At 40.4% G+C, this 19166-nt stretch overlaps 1 protein-coding gene across 1 annotated transcript; it reads right to left on the reverse strand.

Moving 5' to 3' along the window:
• Positions 1-7801: 7801 nt before the first annotated feature.
• LOC121428904 (queuine tRNA-ribosyltransferase catalytic subunit 1-like) lies at positions 7802-19065 on the reverse strand. The gene is made up of 8 exons (XM_041625785.1): positions 18831-19065; positions 14530-14598; positions 13931-14148; positions 13360-13475; positions 12382-12520; positions 11173-11248; positions 9638-9832; positions 7802-8630 (listed from the first exon to the last, which is right to left on the reverse strand). Exons 1-8 carry the CDS (start codon positions 19053-19055, stop codon positions 8478-8480), a joined length of 1191 nt encoding a protein of 396 aa, XP_041481719.1. The 5' UTR covers positions 19056-19065; the 3' UTR covers positions 7802-8477.
• Positions 19066-19166: the final 101 nt, after the last annotated feature.

The following is a 19166-nucleotide window of genomic DNA, read 5'->3' on the forward strand; positions in this document are numbered from 1 at the left end:
CTGTGGGGGGTACTCCCCCGCTATGGGCCGATTGGCTTGTGACCCTAAGACCAGCGCGCTTGGGGAGATTGGTTTGGACTACTCTCTCCCATCCTCCACGTGGTCGAAGCAGTTGCTTGTCTATACAACCATCTTAGAGCAGATGGGGGTTACTGGCAAAGTCCTCGTACTGCATCTGCGGGGACAAGACGGAAACACTTCCGGTGTCCCCTCTAGGATCGTTAGAGAAGCGACCAGAAAGAGGGTCAACAGACATCAGCGGATTCATATCCACTGTTGCACCCTTGGACCTATAGAGGTCGAGGCCTGGGGAAAAGTTTTCCACAACACCTACTTGAGCTTCGGCTGCAAGGTGAAGTATTTCACTGGGGAGCATTCGGACGCATTCAGGAAGGTTCCTTTTCCTAGGCTATTGCTGGAGACGGATTCTCCATATCTCCCTGTAGGGGGGGTCAAATTTATGACCCCTGCATACATCGGGGAGGTGGGAGAACTTGTCGCCTCAGCTCGGCGCGTAAGTTCTCTCACTCTCATGGAGCATGCTCGGATAAATCATCTGGCGCACTATGGGGTGTAGTTTCGAATATTTAACGATGGCTGAGGAAGCAAGACTTGCCTCCTGGGCAATATATATGTCCAGAATTGGGTATGGGAGGACACAGTCCCAAGTAATGAAGGTAATATAATATATCAAAATACACTATTCTTATGTTTCACTTAATGATAAAAATCAAAATAAAATTCCACCACCTTTTTTAAAATCATTACTTTGGAGAGGATAAAGTGATAGATTTAAATCATTTCAATTTAATGAAATGAATATATCCTATTCACATTCATTACATCATTCATACTATGACTGTTATTTTTTTTTCCCTTTCTTTTCTTCACCTCGTGCAGATGGCCCAGCAGATCATCCGGGAGGATGGGAGATCCACTCCCTTTAAAGACAATAAGCCAGGTAAAAACTGGTTCGCCAGATTCATGAAGAGAAATCCTACCCTTTCTCTGCGGACCCCCCAAGATCTTGGAAAAGAGAGGGCAGTCCTTACCCCCCAGAAGCTAGACAAGTGGTTCGAGGGTCTCCACTCTTACCTTCGGGAGAAGAATGCCGTCAGCATCCTGGATTCTCCAGACAGGATCTGGAACGCAGATGAAAGTGGCTTTGCTCTTTCTCCCAGCGGTGACAGGGTCATTGGCATGAGAGGTGCCAAGTTTGTGTATTCATTTTCGTCCACTACCAAGACGAACCTGAGTACTTTGGAGGCGGCATCAGCAAGTGGTACTTTCTGTCCCCCATTTGTAATTTACCCTGGGAGGAGGGTCTCCCGCAATTGGAGGCCAATGGAAGGAGCACCAGAAAGTTGGTTCTACGGCTTCAGTGAGAGTGGATGGATGAATGCTGAGCTGTTTTTCTCTTGGCTGGCTAATCACTTCCATCCATTCCTACTGAGAAGTAATACCCACTTTCCAATTTAAAACAATTAGGAGAATAATCGCATTACTACAGGTCTCAACGCTTGTATGCTAAGCTACTTGTACAGCAGATACATGTATGATGAAGGTGTCATTGCAAATCATTGGGGTAAACAAAGAAGATATCTTTACAGTTGCTAACTTACATAATTTTCTTTGAATACTTAGGGAAACTGAGGACTTTCGGCCACAATTTAAATCGATTCGAAGAATAATCGCATTACTACAGGTCTCAACGCTTGTATGCTAAGCTACTTGTACAGCAGATACATGTATGATGAAGGTGTCATTGCAAATCATTGGGGTAAACAAAGAAGATATCTTTACAGTTGCTAACTTACATAATTTTCTTTGAATACTTAGGGAAACTGAGGACTTTCGGCAACAATTTAAAACGATTAGGAGAATAATCGCATTACTACATGTCTCAACGCTTGTATGCTAAGCTATTTGTACAGCAGATACATGTATGATGAAGGAGTCATTGCAAGCCATTGGGTTAAACAAAGATGACATCCCTGAAGTTGCAAACTTATCAAACAGGTAAGTCATATCAAAGCATGTTCTACACACAGCTAAATTAATGTTGACACAAACTAAATGAATCTCTAGGAAATTCAATTAAGTTTCTACAAGGCACAAGAATGGTGATAACTAATGATCTGCTGAAGATGGTTAAAGATACAAGGAAATCCCAGTTCCAGGGATTACATGTACTTCTCTCGATAAGAAATGTGGAAACTCTATTAAAATGAATGAATTAATTAATTGCAAGTCATTGGGGTGCAAAGAGAAGACATCTTTACAGTTGCTAACTTACCAAACAAGTTAGTCATATCAAAGCATGTTCTACACACAGCTAAATCAATGTTAACACAAACTAAATAAATCTTGGAAGTTTCTGAAAGGCACAAGAATGGTGATAACTGATGATCTGCTGAAGATGGTTAAAGATACAAGGAAATCCCAGTTCCAGGGATTACATGTACTTCTCTCGATAAGAAATGTGGAAACTCTATTAAAATGAATGAATTAATGAATTAATTAATTGCAAGTCATTGGGGTGCAAAGAGAAGACATCTTTACAGTTGCTAACTTACCAAACAAGTTAGTCATATCAAAGCATGTTCTACACACAGCTAAATCAATGTTAACACAAACTAAATAAATCTTTGAAGTTTCTGAAAGGCACAAGAATGGTGATAACTGATGATCTGCTGAAGATGATTAGAGATGACAGGAAACCCCAGTTCCACGGTTCACTTCTCTCGATAAGAAGTGAGGAAACTCTACATAGATCGTAAGTGGATTCCTGTTATTGAGCGAAGGACTTTAATTGATGAACTTCATCAGAATGACCTGGGAAGAGATATCTTGCGAGAATGGCAGCATTCTTTGCAAACCAACACAACCTTCAATTTCATGCAGGAGTCAATGCTCTTCTCGGGTATAAAGGGGAAAACCTGTAACCATAATCACAGATGACCCTTGTGACTCCCCAAGATACAACGCTAAATATTAGTTTATACTTGTATGGATTCTTCAATCCATAAAGTCCTTGCCATGGCTTTAGTTCAGGAATCTCAAGCGACTAGTTCTGTCGCTATGGAAAAGCCAGGGTGCAAGATATCCTTGAACGACATGCTAGCTGCTGGGGTCGAAGTTAAGATTTTCGCCACTGATCGGCACAGTGGAATAAGAAAGATGCTGCGAGAGGATTAGGAATGGATAGATCATCAGTTTGATGTGTGGCATTTTGCCAAATCAGTTGTGAAGAGACTAACCATCAAAGCCAAGACAAGAGATTGTCAGGATCTTGCTCCTTGGATAAAACATATCTAAAACCACATTTGGTGGTCAAGCCGGAATTGCAAAGAAGATCCAGAAATGTTGGCTGAGATGCTGCAGTCAATGGCGCATCATCTGGTTGACGTTCACTCCTAGAATTCAGAAGAAAAATTCCATGAGTGTGTCCATTGACGAGTAGGAAACAGAGCAGAAGTGGCTCGAGCTTCTTACAAACATGAAGGGGAGAGAAGAAACCTTTATATAAGTCGTGAAGCAGCATGCCAGGCAGGTTAAGCGAGCAGTCCATGAGATGGGATCCTTTGAGGATCTGATCAACCTTAAATAAAGCAGAAGAGTGGTTGGAGGAGCTGCTGAAGACAAAGAGACCAGGGACTGTCCTCTCGTACTGCCACAAGGGAATTTTTTTAAGAGCACTTATACTTGTATGGATTCTTCAACCCATAGAGCCCCTATTCTGAAGTCGGGTTTAACTTAAACTCGGGTTAAAGGTTGTGGTTTGAGTATGGACAGCCAATTGTTACACAATCACTAACAGTAGATATATCATACTTCAGTTCATTCGGCTCTCAAATCATTCATAATTGTGAAGGAAGTATAAATAGATGATTGTCTTCACTATCGATGAATCACGAAATAGCACAACAAACATAAGAAACATACAACTTAGTAAAAATTTTGATACTTTTGGCTTCTCATACTTACACCACAACTTTAAACCTGATTTTAAGTTAAACCCGACTTCAGAATACGGGCCATAAAGCCCTTGCCATGGCTTTATACTTGTATGGATTCTTCAACCCATAAAGCCCTTGCCATGGCTTAAGTTCAGGAATCTCAAGCGAATAGTTCTGTCGCTATGGAAAAGTTAGGGTGCAAGATATCCTCGGACAACATGCTAGCTGCTGGGGTCGAAGTTAAGATTTTCGCCACTGGTCGGCACAGTGGAATAAGAAAGATGCTGCGAGAGGATTACGAATGGATAGATCATCAGTTTGATGTATGGCATTTTGCCAAATCAGTTGTGAAGAGACTAACCAACAAGGCAAAGACAAGAGATTGCCAGGATCTTGCTCCGTGGATAAAACATATCTCAAACCACATTTGGTGGTCAAGCCAGAATTGCAAAGAAGATCCAGAAATGTTGGCTGAGATGCAGCAGTCAATGGCACATCATCTGGTTGACGTTCACTCCTAAAATTCAAAAGAGAAATTCCATGAGTGTGCCCCATTGATGAGTAGGAAACGGAGCAGAAGTGGCTTGAGCTTCTTACAAACAGGAAGGGAGGAGAAGAGATCCTTAATATAAGCCGTGAAGGATCGTGAGATGAGATCCTCCCTGGATCTGATCCTCAATAAAGCAGAAGAGTAATTGGAGGAGCTGAAGAGAGAGACCAGGAACTGTCTTTTTTTTAAGAGCACCAAACAAAGTGTGATCTTGAAGAATTACAAGTCTTTCTAGTCTGCAGCAATATGCTAAAGAATGGAGAGATCTAGTGGCAAGTCTGCAGAAAGAGAAGAAGCGAGCTCATGTCGAAAAGAAACAGGAATAATTATTAATGTGGAGAAAATGTTGGATTTGAAAGTTCACATACCATTTGAAGTAAGCCTGAGTCATATCGATTATTTTGAAAACCGGTGTTCGACAGCTTTAATTCGATCGAACATCGATGCATCGAATATTGAAGGCGGGAAAAAATTTGCTCCGGCCATCGCGTCGATGCGCTATGCATGCACTACGCACTGACGGTATGCGCTGGCGTACGCGTTAGCCGGCCGGGTGAGCGTTGCACAAGCAGATGACAGAGCAAAGTTCGTTTGTATTTTCCATGACCACAAAACACACACACAAAAAAAGGCCGGGGACCAATGCAGAATTCTTCCCAAAATATCTTCAACAATGATATTTGCAGATGACAACATATAAGTTTAAAGTGAAACAATAATAAAGACATGAATCACGCAGAGTCGATCCGAATGATTTTCGGTCAACTAGCATTCGCAGTCCAGACTCGCATTCACCAGCCCCGTCCGCAGCCCCGTACACTCACTCTCCCGAAACGACAGGCGTGCTTGTCAGCGCCAGCAAACAAGTGCAACCAACGGAGATCGCTATAACTTGCCTGAGATTGTGTAGTTGGCTCCAAAATGAGTTCCAAATAAATTTATGCGAATAAATACGTAATTTTCTCTGGATGGTCATTTGAATTGCTATTCAATGCTGATATAACGATTGTGAGGAAAGATTGTGGAATATGAGTTATGACGATGTTTGAGAATTAATCCTGATAATCCATTTTTTTACAATAATATTGAGCATGCAATCGAAATAAATACGAATGTTTCGAATCGAGCCATAAATTCATATAAATTATTACGATTTAGCAAGATTTTATGGTCATACTAAGAATATTGACGATGTCATCAAAGTATGTTATGTTCATATGGAAGAATTAATACTGGCATTATTTCTTTTGTTATAAGTTATTCCATCTCTGGACGTCTTCTCCGAGCTCCGAGAAAAGAAGCACAATGCGCATGCGTGTTCGATGACGTATGACATATTTTCCATTCATGAAATCAGAGCCCAAAGTTGGGCACAAACTAGCTTCAAATTGATGGGAAAAAAATATCAAACGCAATTTTCTCTGTTTTGTCATGTAAAATGTTATTATATGGTTATATTACGATCTTGAAAAGAGTTTTTGAATGTAGGCAATGTTCGAGAATCAATCCTGATGTGATAATTATTTTTTTTAGACAAGTGCACTCTCTCGACTCAAGTCGATCGTCATGAGATGTCCGCCATTGAAAATTGAAACGAAATACAAACGTTTCACATCAAGCTCTAAATTCATATTAATGATTATCAAATGCAAATTATTGTTAAATATTACGATTAAATAATGTTCTGTCACTTCTGTGGTCATGATATTAATATTGTTCATGAAAGCAAGATTTATTTTACGTTGATCGCGTCAATCTCCGGCCATTTTCTGGTTTGATTAAAGAACAGTACTGCGCATGCACGATCGATGGCCATGACTTCCATTCATGAATTCATCGTGCATAAATTATCTCAGCACGAGCAGACGAGTAAGACTCGAAGTATGATCGAAATAAACTTCAAATTAATGGTGAATAGGCATCATAATTACACAATCGGTTTCATTTGGGGGGCAATAGAAATCAAGTAAGTAGTAGTCAAGTTGGACATTACTGATATTTTGATGATTGATTGTGTGATCCAAACGAATCGGCCGGCCGACTACTTACGGCCGACGTATTTTTTTTTTTTTTTCGATGCACCGATTTTGCAAAATCTGCACCGGTGTTCGATGACATCGATCGAACACCGATTTTAAAATCGATTCGACTCAGGCTTAATTTGAAGCATGGTATGCAAAACGCTACTGGATTCCTTCAGATTTTATCAGTGTATTAAAACTAATTACTATTCTATTATCGCATTTGGTATCTATACCCGATGTGTTCTGCTGCTACTTCTTTCACTCCAAATTCAGCCTGCACTATTTACACTGTTATTCCATGAACAGGCTGTGCAAGGAAGACATGAAGAACACGATGGAGCCACCCCTGATATCTTCATCATTTATATTGACTGACACATATGTGTACTTTTTTCTTACTTCATATGCATGTACAATTTGAAAAATTATGAGCAAAATTTTCATTTGAATAAGAATGCTATGTATTTTTATCATAACGATGGAAAATATTTGCTCATTGATGTGTTGTGTAGAAAAAATGATTTTACTTGCACACTTTTTGTCACTGAAATGTGGAAACTAAGTGAAATCAAATAAAATAAGACCACCCATGCACGACTAGAAAAACAGCAGCATGAGGGCAGATTCCTGGTAATAAATGCTTTTAAGGGGGGACAGTTCAAGGGAGCCACACTTAGGGGTCTTCAGAAACAGGTGATTCTTCTTTTCATTTGGTCACTATTAAAAGCATGTTTGAGCAACAACAAAAATTAAAGTAAATTATTTTGCCCACTGGTGAAATGCTCAATCAAATTGACATTGGAAAACAAATCATAGGTTTACACGTGATATACAAATAGTGATGGAATATGACTCGAGATCAGATACGGACTTAATATTACAAGGGGGATAAAATGAGGAAATGGAGTGAAAATGGCTGTGAATCTGGTCCATATTCAGAAAGGGTCACCATGATAAACCATGACGCATTTTAATTCTACTTAGCTATATGGCATAAATCTTTCATAGTAGATGTTCAATTCAACAAACATTCTATTACCAAGATTCAAACAATTAATTATTGCCACAGAATGTCAAATAATATTCTCCACCATCAAAGCCTTCTCCAAAACAGCATAGATATAGATGTTGTTTGAAGATTTGCATGGTGGCATGTACAATCGCAGATGTGGTTTACGGTACACCATGTGGAGTGTCATAGAAACAGTGGATAGAAGAAGAAAAGAAAGATTACTCTACTCTCAAATTTCCACTTTCTCGCCTATCCATTTCTTCTTCTATCCACTGTTTCTATAACAATCCACATGGTGTACCGTAAACCACTTCTGCGATAGCATAGATATAGTCTTCAAATTTGGCTTTCTGATCTTCATTTTGAATCCTAAATAAGTTGCATCTGGTTCAATACTGGTAGTAGTCATTATTTTGTTCTCAAATAGGAGAATAGCGATATGACATGTATCTCTGCTAAATATATTTAGCACTGGCTGCTTCAGAGGAATTATCCCCTGAGGATATCTCATCACTAAGGATACCTTTTGTAGAGAGCATTTCATAAAACAAATAAAATTCAAATGATTCTACTGACTATTGTTATAAGCCACCAAATCCTTGCAACCGATCGGGTCGGGCAAATTCATCAGTAAAAATCACTTACTATTTGTTTTGTAAAACACTCCCTTGGATGTCAACTCTATGAAAGACATCTTGCCGAGTCCCCGGCTTAATTGTTCTCCATTGTTGGAGAACCAAACTGAGACAACTTAGACCCTAGTTTCACTGGCACGGTTCAATACGTTCTTAAAATTGGTCTCAGCCAATAGAGTGATATTATTTCAGTAGCTTACAACAATATCAATGCAGCTTGCCCTGAGCATGTAGGTTTATGAAACAGGGCCCTGCCTAGTACTGATGTAAGTAACAAACCCTGGCCTCACAACGCTGTCATCTCTCCAATTCTACATTGACCGAGGCGAGTGATTCAAGGACCCAGGTTGGGTAGTTCTTGTCTGGATAAACTGTCTTAAAGTAGGATCTGATGAATTCCGGGAACCTTCCCTCCATGATGCTCTCTCGTATATTCTTCATTAGTCTCATCTGGAAAAAAAAACAAGGGAAGAGATTGACTTGACAGAACTATAAAGATATATGCCAGTTATGGTACCAATCTCAAAATTAGCTGGAACAACATCCAATAAAATCACCACCATAGTGTTTGTATGTATTGAGTGTTCCTACAAGATGTCACCATGGAGGACACAACAAATAACCTGTGCATTAGACCACATAAACAATGACTGATCATGGTTTGATACAGTTTTTATTGTTTGTCCTCCAACATGGCTACTTGTGGGAACCCTAACGATATAAAAAATATGTAAAAGCGGTTCAGGTGGAGAATGAGTAATTGCTCAGAAATTAGCAAAATTTGCATTTCTGCCGGGAGATGGGCCTGATCCCAAGAAAACAGTCCCACGTTGTGTTGCCAATCTTCAATGTGCTGACTTCTTAACTTCAACTTCATGATTTCATTCAGGTGTACGCACATAAAATGAGTCTAGATCGACAATGATTTGGTGACAATCGGCCTTCGCTGTCATGACTTTTCTCATAAAACCATTGTTTGCTGTTTTTCCTGGATAATCTTATCAGTCATATCACACATCGCTGAGTGTGACAGTGCTTTAATACTAAACTTTCCTTTTAAGAAGGATGTATAGTACATGCAGCAATGACCACAGAACAAAAGCAAACAAATATGTGGCAAATGTATCAATGATTGACTACTAATGACACTGTCTCCAAAACTCATCAAAATTCCTGGAACAGTCTGCTACATTTATGAAATGGAATAAACAAAAACAATAATGTAAGGTTGTATTAATCCAAGGCTATCTAAGGCCTTTGTTGGATGTCCTCTTAATCGGCCTCAATGCACCTTATGACAATGGGTAGTTTGGGCCCTTTCTAATTTTCCCCAATCATGCACATATAAAAATATCAACATTTAATTTGAGTTTGAATAAAACAAACGGTAATGAGAGATTACAGCTGAATTCTATCAATATTACCATTGTTATAATTATCATCATTAATACACTGACCTGAAAAGCTATGTTATGAATGCTAAGTAGCTGACAAGCCACAGTACTGTAACTCCATATAGAGTGTATGTAGGCTCTGGTGTGGCGCTGACAGGTAAAACACTTGCAATCTTTGTCAATTGGTTGGAAGTCATTGGCAAACTGCTTGTTTTTCAGTTGAAGTTGACCATCCATTAGAAGGGCACACCCAAACCTCTGAAGAACGACCAATAAAATGACATGATTGGAGGGTAAATTACCACTTGGTCTACACTTTACATCAGTTTCATCCCACATGGTCTATTCCCACATCCCGGGGGTATTCTGGGAAACCCGGGGTCTGTTTCATAAAGCTGTTCATAAGTTACGAATGACTTTACGCCTGAATGGTGACCCTTTCTTGTGCTATATGATATATCCCATGTAGCTGACTTATTGATAAGAACATGTTCCAGTCGTTCGTAAAGTTGTGCATAACTTTACGAAAAGCTTTATAAAACACCCACCAGGGGCCTGTTGCCTAAAACTTTTTACCTGAGAAAACTCTGGTAAAAGCTGAAAACTAAGGTTAGTCTTATTTCTGCCATTGACTTTACCACAGGCCAAAAACTCCGGTAAAAACAACCTGAGTTTTTTCAGGTAAAAAGTTTTATCCAACGGGCGCCAGGTGTAGTGGTCCATCTGCACTCCCTGAATCAATTATTACATCAAGCAGGGAGACCTTCGGGTCATAGTAATTCAGTTCCTTTTACGCCTCCCAGGCACAGGTGACACCAAAAATAATAACATGGTCTAATCCTAGGTAGTCTAAAAACCGCTTTATCTTCTAATCATTTGGTCATTATTTTTTGCCACTTAGCCCATTTCCAATTTTGCCTTATTTCATGTTATACTATATCAAATGTTATGCTTTATCAAATTTGTCTAACACCACTTTTCTATGATAAACTAGCAATTAATCAAATTCAAATCAGAAATAATCAGTACATGGAGTGGAAATTAGACAATCAGGGGGTGTTTCACAAAGATTTAAGTTATGACTTAATTCGCACTTAAATGCCGACGCGTATATGATATATTGATAGATACACAGTAGTGCGTGTCCTCATGGCACGATCTGACCAATGCGGTCAAGCCTTTCATACCATACGCAACTCGGTATTTAAGTGCGACTCTAAGTCAAACTTAAATCTTTGTGAAACACCTGGACATTTAAATAAATCAAAATTTCTAAGTGGTATTACACTGTAGATCAACTGTAGCATTGACCATAGACAAATTGATAATTTACCAAATGGATAGGCTATCTGAGAAGTAGATTATTATAGACGAAGTGAAAATAAACTCAAATAAGTAACAAATAAATCTGAATTTAGTCAGTTTCCAACACATCCACCTATGTCTGATATCTGTCACCATTATCTTTCAAATTTATTTGCAGGAAGAGTGTTAAAAAAAAGCCTTAGCCCGATTTATTTTCTTGGACCCAACCATAGATCAATGCAAGCTTAAGACTAGTCAGTTTATCAATGAAATAAAATCAAATATGTTCTTACTGCTGTTCGTGTTGGAAAGACACAGTCATACATATCCACCCCTAGTGCACAGCAGACAACAAGGTCTACAGCATAGCTGAAATCAAACATGACAAGTTTACAGTTTACTTGAGGTGTACAGCAGCATCAACATTCATTCCTCACATGATCAATAATCATTTATCTTCTTAGTCCCATACACGATGGAACACAATGAATGATAAAGACATTAACATTGCTCTGTCTCTTTAAAACAAATCCTGGGAGTGTTTCATGACATGACTTGTCTGACATTTCATTGCTTTATCCCTCAAAGTCTGTTCTGAGAGCTGCCATGGTAGCAGTGCTTCTGAGCCATTCAAAATAACAAAAAAAAAGAAAAACACTGACATAAACTAGTAGATTGCCTTACATACTGTGCTAATTTTCAATCTCTGTTGACTGGATTCTACAGACCTAGCCTCACTAATTATAAATGAGGAGGGTGAATAGAATGGCATGTCTCCAGGGCCCTGTTGTACAAAGAGTTACGATTGATCCAATCAAACGTAACTCTATGGAAATCCATTAGTGTCATAATTTTTTCTACGAAAAATTTGCACAATGTCCTTTTTATGCAAAGAGAAGCGCAGTGAGTTTTCAAGAAAACTATGAATGCATGAATATTCATCACAGCTAGAAAATATTTTGAACATACATGCATAATAGATGTTGACGTTGCTGGCCGTCCATAGTTGCGATTGATCGGATCAATCGTAACTCTTTGTACAACAGGATCCAGGTGTTCAAAAGGTACAAGCTAAATTTGAATGCCCTCGAGGAGCAGTCTATTGTTAACTCATGGTGTATTCTATGACGTCCACACCGAGGTATTCACTTTTCAAAATAGAACTGAAATCTATTCAAGTGCCACCTCTATTATTTTGTGAGTGTCTGATCTAAGAGCACAAAAAGGATTCACCATGTTTTAAAGTATCTGTGAATTTTACAGTGCCGACCGCACAGACGTTGTTAGCCTAACAGAGCGGTCACAGTAAGCTCAGTCACATCTTTAAGATTCAAAACATTTATTTCAATGTTTATAAGCAATGCATTGTTGTAACATTAGGCATCGCCGCCACATTACTGGTTGTAACAGGGCTTCTGTTAGTGCACTGTTAGCGCTAACGTTTCTGTGCGGTCAGTACAGGTCACTTGTGACTTGGGCTACTAGGCCTGTTGAATACTCACCCGACACCCATGCAATATCTAGGTTTATTTTTGGGCAAGTGGTCGGTTGATAATGATACCATTCTCCAAAATTTATCCTTCTCCTCCCCACCACTCAGGCCTCCTATAGCATACCCTGGTGTATCGCGTTTGACCATCTCTGTAAACAGGGCGAGAAAAGAGAAGAATATGGTTAGCCAATGAAATTCAATTATCCACAAAGTATCCTGGCTTACAAGCGCCATGCCCCCTTCCCTCCAAACACAGTCTATCAACTGTTGTCTGCAATGTATCAAAACTGAATTCATGGATGTCTACAGGGGCCTATTTCACTAAAAGTTGTCATAATAACAAATTCGCAATAACTGTTTAAAGCGACTGAAATCATTCGATCTGATTGGCTAACAGTAACAGTGATATGTTATATAAATACATGTAGTACATTTGTAATAACAAGTCTTTCTAAAATAAGCAAGGAGCATGGTTAGTGCCCATGCAGGGGTTAAGGGGGGGGGGCAGAGTCCACTTGAATTCAAGCTTTTTGAATATTTATAATTAGCCAAAATGCCATCAAAATAACACATTCACACCACACAATTTATCAGTGTTAAACTACAGGCATTGGCACAACTTACTCCATCACCAATTATTCAGGGTTCCCACAGAAATTTGAAAACTGAATTCCATGACTAAATGGATGCTTTCTATGACTTCCCGGGAGTTATGTAGAATTTGGGATGAATCACAAAACTGGGAAAAATGGAAATCATGAACACCAATTATGATCACAGAGTATGAGAGCTGCGAGACACAACAAACTGGAAAGCTACCACAGCCAAGAGGTAAATGCAATTCCATGACTTTCCACAAATTTTCCAAATTCCCTGACTTTCCCTGACCACAAATTTTTCCAGGATTTTCCATGACTGTGGGAACCCTGCTATTGTCATAAAAGTGAATGCTGTCATTAGGAATTCTTGGAACAGAATTTTATATCACCTTTGACACACTGTATTCGGAGGTCCTGATCTAATCCACCTTGAATGATAGCAAACAGATTCTGATCATGAGGTCTTCCATGGGCCTTTATACACCGGTCTAGCCAACGAACTGATCTGATCATAATATAAAAAGTATAAGTTTATCAATAGCAGAGCAAAAAGATATCCTTGTGTTCATTGTCACGATCGCAATCCTTCTGTACCTCTTTCTCCCCATGCCCATCCTCACCTACATCCTCCTACTCATCACCACAACGCTCTTCATATCACCATCATCATCACGATCCTCACTATCATCACCATCATCACCATCAAAGTCATCCTTCATCATAATCTTAATCATTCCCATCATTACCATCACCACCACCATCATAATCATCATCAACATAATCATCATCATCAAAATCATCATCATCACCATCATCATCATCTCATCACCATCATCACCTCCATCATCATCATCATCACCACCACCACGACCACCATCATCATCTCATCACCACCATCATCATCGTCATCATATCATCATCATCATCATCATCATCGCTATCACCAACAAGTGTACTTACCTATGCATTGCCTCCTCCACCCTAGGCCCTGTCGTCAGACTGTGCACCACGTCATCGAGCTGCATGATGATGTCCGCACCGATGCTGTTCTGTATCTCGATGGACCTTTCTGGTGTGAGTAGCATCTCCTTCTGATTGTAAGGGGACTCAAACTTGACACCTTGCTCTGTGATCTCGGCAAGCTTCAAAAGGGACACCATCTGAAACCCACCACTGTCCTGCAAAAAGGATGACATGTAACCAGGTTAAATATGAAATGCATTGGTCTACATATGGAGGTGTCAATGAGATCGTTCATTAATCTATGAATTTTTTAAGTGGACATAATGAAATTGCCAATGGCATCATTGTCATGCTGCCATGACGATTTTAAAATCGATTCACTCTTATTCTGAAAGGGATGCCTGCACTTTGGTGAATTTACAATATGGTGCGCCATCTATCGGTTGCAGCAAACAGACCATATTTCCAACTTCAGGGTCGACAATCCGAGAAATGAAAGGTCATTTGACCAAAATTGCTCATGAGGTAACTCTGAACTGGTCTATTCACCAACTGCTTCAAGTCTAGACAAAGTGAATATAAACCTCTCCACTCACTGTTAGCAATGCTCTATCCCAGTCCATGAAGTGATGTAGCCCTTTCGCCTTATCCAACGTATCAGGACCCTGTGAGAAATTTAGAAAAAGCGGAGCATTCATCAAATCAAATGAAATACAATACCAACACCGAGATCAACATTAGCAATTTAAAAATGATTATCAATAAAACAAACTAAAATGAATCAAACATTTGAAATGAGGAGGAAACTGAGCTCAAACATAAACACTACAGAACAGCAACATTTAGAGAAGAATGCAACAGGCTTTATTTTACATGCATAAATGCTCTGAAGTCTGAAGATATACATGTAAGAAAGATGCCGACTTTGAGCATGTGATAAGATATGTCGAACAAAGAGCAGGAGCTTTCGAATCACAGCCACGAAACATGCCGATACATTCAGTATTTTTATGAAATATTGAGCTGGAATTGAAAATAAACATTGCAATTAACATTGATGCCAATTCATTTAGGCCTTTAGTAAAGACATTTAAGAGCAAAAAAATTGCTCATTTGAAGTCAAAGGCTTTATAGGGGAAGTTCACCCATGCGAAGAGTTTATTGTAAAAATACCAGAAAAAAAAAATAAAATAAATTTTAAGGTAAGGGTTTAATTTGAGAAAAATCCATTAAAAAATTATCCCAATAAACAACTTACAAGGAAAATCTCAATTCATCAAGACATGATTTGTCTTGGATTATGAGGATATCCTTGTTTTCTGCGACAATCCCAAATATTGGACCAGCGCCTCTACCGATAAACGGGTGAGCTGCTGCAGGCAAATCTTTTGGTCGCTATTTCAGTCCACATATGATAAAGAGAAACAATGTCCGTCTGAGAATTTGTTGACGAGGTCGGGGTGCTAATGCAGAAAGTTTCTTCTTCTTCTTCTGTGTAGTCTGCTTCCTTCAATCCTGAAGATTCTTGCAGAACTTGGTGAGGTGTGTGTCACAAGGATAAAGTGCATGTGCCAAATATATACATGGTGCAAGTAAAAACAGGTATTGATCTAGCTGTTGTTGCCTTTCGTCAGTTGCAGACGAAAGGCTTCGGTTGATGGTGCTGTCACAACATTTACTGGGAGAGTGTTCCACATCTTGATGGTTCTGGGGAAGGAGCATTGATGTTGTTGGGTCCTTGATTGAGGTATCAGATATCCTTGAGTGTGAACAGCTCTTGTTGATCTGGTACATTTGGTGATGTATGCATCAGAGTTGAATGGGACAAGCTCGTTGTGGATCTTGTAGAACATCACAAGGCGAGAGATTTCCCGTCGTTGTTGAAGGGATGTCCATCCTAGCTCCTGCAGCATCGATGACACACTTGATGTGTTGTGATATCGATTCAGCGTGAATCTAGCTGCTCTGCGTTGGATCATTTCAAGCTTGTAGATGTTCTTGGAGGTTGATGGATCCCAGACAGTAGATGCATATTCCACCAAAGGTCTGACGAGTGATTGGTATGCTGTAGCTTTCAACTTGGGAGAGTTTACTCGCAGGTTTCTTCGTAGGAAGGCAAGGGTGTTGTTAGCCTTTTGACAAACATTGCTGATGTGACTGTTCCACTTCAGGTCTGATGTGATAGTGACACCAAGATACTTTGTTGCTTCTACAGGAGTAAGGATAGCATCTTTGAGTTTATACTGGTGTACAATCCTGTTTCGCTTCCTGGTGACTGTGATGACTTCACACTTATTGGTGTTCAATTCCATCATCCACCTACTGGTCCACTCACATAGTCTGTTGAGGTCTTGTTGTAACTGGTCAGCATCAGCATCTGACTGAACTGTGAGGTAGATGATAGCATCATCAGCAAACAGTCGAACTCTTGACTTGAGTTGATCAGGCAGGTCATTGATGTAGTAGAGAAAGAGACAGGGGCCGAGGACAGAGCCCTGTGGCACGCCTGAAGTTACGTCGACTTGAGATGAACTACGACCATCCAGGAGCACCTGCTGTTTCCTGTTATGAAGAAAGTTAGCAATCCAGCGGTTGTTATGTCCTCTAACTCCATAGAACTCAAGTTTCCGGAGAAGGCGCTGGTGACCGACCTTGTCAAAAGCCTTGCTAAAGTCCAGCACTAAGATGTCTGTCTGCTTTCCACCTTGAAGGTTGTTGGTCAGATCGCTTACCAGTCCTAACAATTGTAGCTCACATGACCTGTGTTGTCTAAAGCCATGCTGAAGAGGGTACAAAATATCCTGGTGGTTTCCATGCTTCATGATGTTACTTGCAAGGATATGCTCCATCAACTTACATGCGATGCAAGTTAGTGAGATGGGTCTGTAGTTGCTTGGTTCCGCTCTATCTCCCTTCTTGTAGACAGGCACTACGTTGGCATTTCTCCAGTCCTCTGGTATCTCCCCGGTGCTATAGGACTTCCTGAAGATATCCCTCAGGGACGGTGCGATAACACCTGATAGCTCCTTGAGTACTCGAGGAGTGATGCCATCAGGACCGGGTGCTTTCCTTGGCTTCAGGTTGTCAAGCAGTTTCTTGATACCATTCGTTGTGATGATGACATCTGGCATGGTTTCATAAGGCGAAGAAGGGGGAAGCAAGTCAGGAGGCACTGGAGTCTCTTCAGTGAATACTGATTGGAATTGATGGTTGAGTGCATTGGCCTTATCAGTGGGGTCAGTAAGCTTCTTTCCAGCTGATTTAAGATGGGAAATTCCTCCACTGTCACTTCGGTTGAACTTAATGAAGCTCCAAAATCGTTTCATGGCCATGAATTGATTGTCTTCATCATCAGATCCATCAAAGATAGACTCAAGATATTTCCAGTATTCTTTCCTGATCTCTGACTGGATGATCTTCTTAAGACTGTTACTATACTCTTCAAGGTTATATGGAAGAAGTCCTCTGGATTTCAAGATGTTTTTACATTTCTTGACAACCCTACTCCTTTTCTTGATGAGCTTTCTAATTCTTGCAGTCACCCAAGGTAGGTTGGCTCTGGGCTTCAACATTGCATGAGGAATGTGTGCCTCTATACCATTCTTGATTCCTGCTTGAAATATGTCCCACAATTCACTAGTGGAGGCTCCCTCGAGCTTGGATGATATTTCATCAGCTACTTTTGACATGCTGTCCTTGAACCCTTCCCAGTCTGCTTTGCTGTAGATTCGCACCGGCCAACTACCAGCATGCCTCACCACGGCAGTAAATATTTCACAAATGTCATAGCAAGTCTCTCAGTTGCATTTTGAGGTCAATACAACCATCACTTTTTCAAATAACACAAACGCTAATGGCTGTATTTCGACTGCGATCTCGAGGACATCGACCACTCAAATCCTTAGTCAGACACGGGATCAGACATTGCTTCGCTTGGCTTCACCATGAAGTTAGTAACCAAAATATTTGCTTGTGAAGCATGCCGCGTGTTTGCATGATTCGGCTGCTAACTTCAGTCCATATCAATATTACGGCACACGGCAAAGCCAAGCGATGTCTGAAGATTCGAACGAACGACGTTGTGATCGAAGCCAAAATACAGCCGTTCCCGATATAATATTAGGAGTAGGCCCTATGACTCTGAGACTGAGCGATTTGCCATGCTGCTGATGCATTGCTTAGTTTTGCTAAAAATTATAGGTGGAGAAATTTGCTCGAAGTCGGCCTGTGCAAAACAGCATTAGTGCCCAGTAGTAAGCCTACGACGTACGGTACGTTTCTCTGACTCCGTGCAACAAAGTGCTGAGTAAGAGATAAGGCTAAGCCGTAGCACTATAAAGCAATGGCCAATGCAGCGGCCGCGCCACGGCCAGACAGAGGCACGCCAGGGAGCGGGGTAGCCCAGGAGCTCATGTATTGACCCATATACTCACGGGACAAGGGTAGATTATGGTCAAAATATCTAGCAAGATAAATTATGAAAACAGAAATTATGCACTTACCACGATTATATGGATGAAGGTCTAACGAGTGGCAGTTTTCCTGACATCTGATTCTGGGCACAGACTGGAACCTCAGCTCAAAAAACGAAAAGTTCTCTCCTACTACCCCCGTTTCGATCGGCCATTTTGTTACAATTCATAACGGGGGTAGAAGGAGAAAACTTTTCGTTTTGTGAGGTTCCAGTCTGCCCAGATGTCAGAAAAACTGCCACTCGTTAGACCATCATCCATATAAATCGTGGTAGGCCTAATTAGACAAGTGCATAATTTCTGTTTTCATAATTTATCTTGCTAGATATTTTGACCATAATCTACCCGTCCCGTGAGTATGGGTCAATACATGTCATGAGCTCCTGGGCGCCGGCCCGCGTAGAGGGAGCGTCGTGGAAACTTACGGGTCTCATCCCCAAGTGATATGTGTTTCCTAAAATAAGTTGGCAATTTAACTCCTTCAGTTGCTCACAAGTCACCCCTTTCATAGTTCCTTGAGTTCCAACTGGCATGAATACTGGCGTATCTACAACTTGATGGGGAAGCCGCATTTTACAGACTCTTGCTTTCGTTGTGCCACATTCGGCGAGGATTTGAAGAGAGAGCGCGTGCTTCGTGGGCGCTGCCATTTTCCTCTATGAATCGACAAGTAACAACGCATGCGTGGCAAATGTTGCGATCAGACGAGGATGAGGTGAGGATGATGATGAGGATGATGATGAGGGTGATAATGATGAGGA

This window comes from Lytechinus variegatus, chromosome 15 (assembly GCF_018143015.1).
Source record: "Lytechinus variegatus isolate NC3 chromosome 15, Lvar_3.0, whole genome shotgun sequence".
Classification (NCBI taxonomy): Eukaryota; Metazoa; Echinodermata; class Echinoidea; order Temnopleuroida; family Toxopneustidae; genus Lytechinus; species Lytechinus variegatus.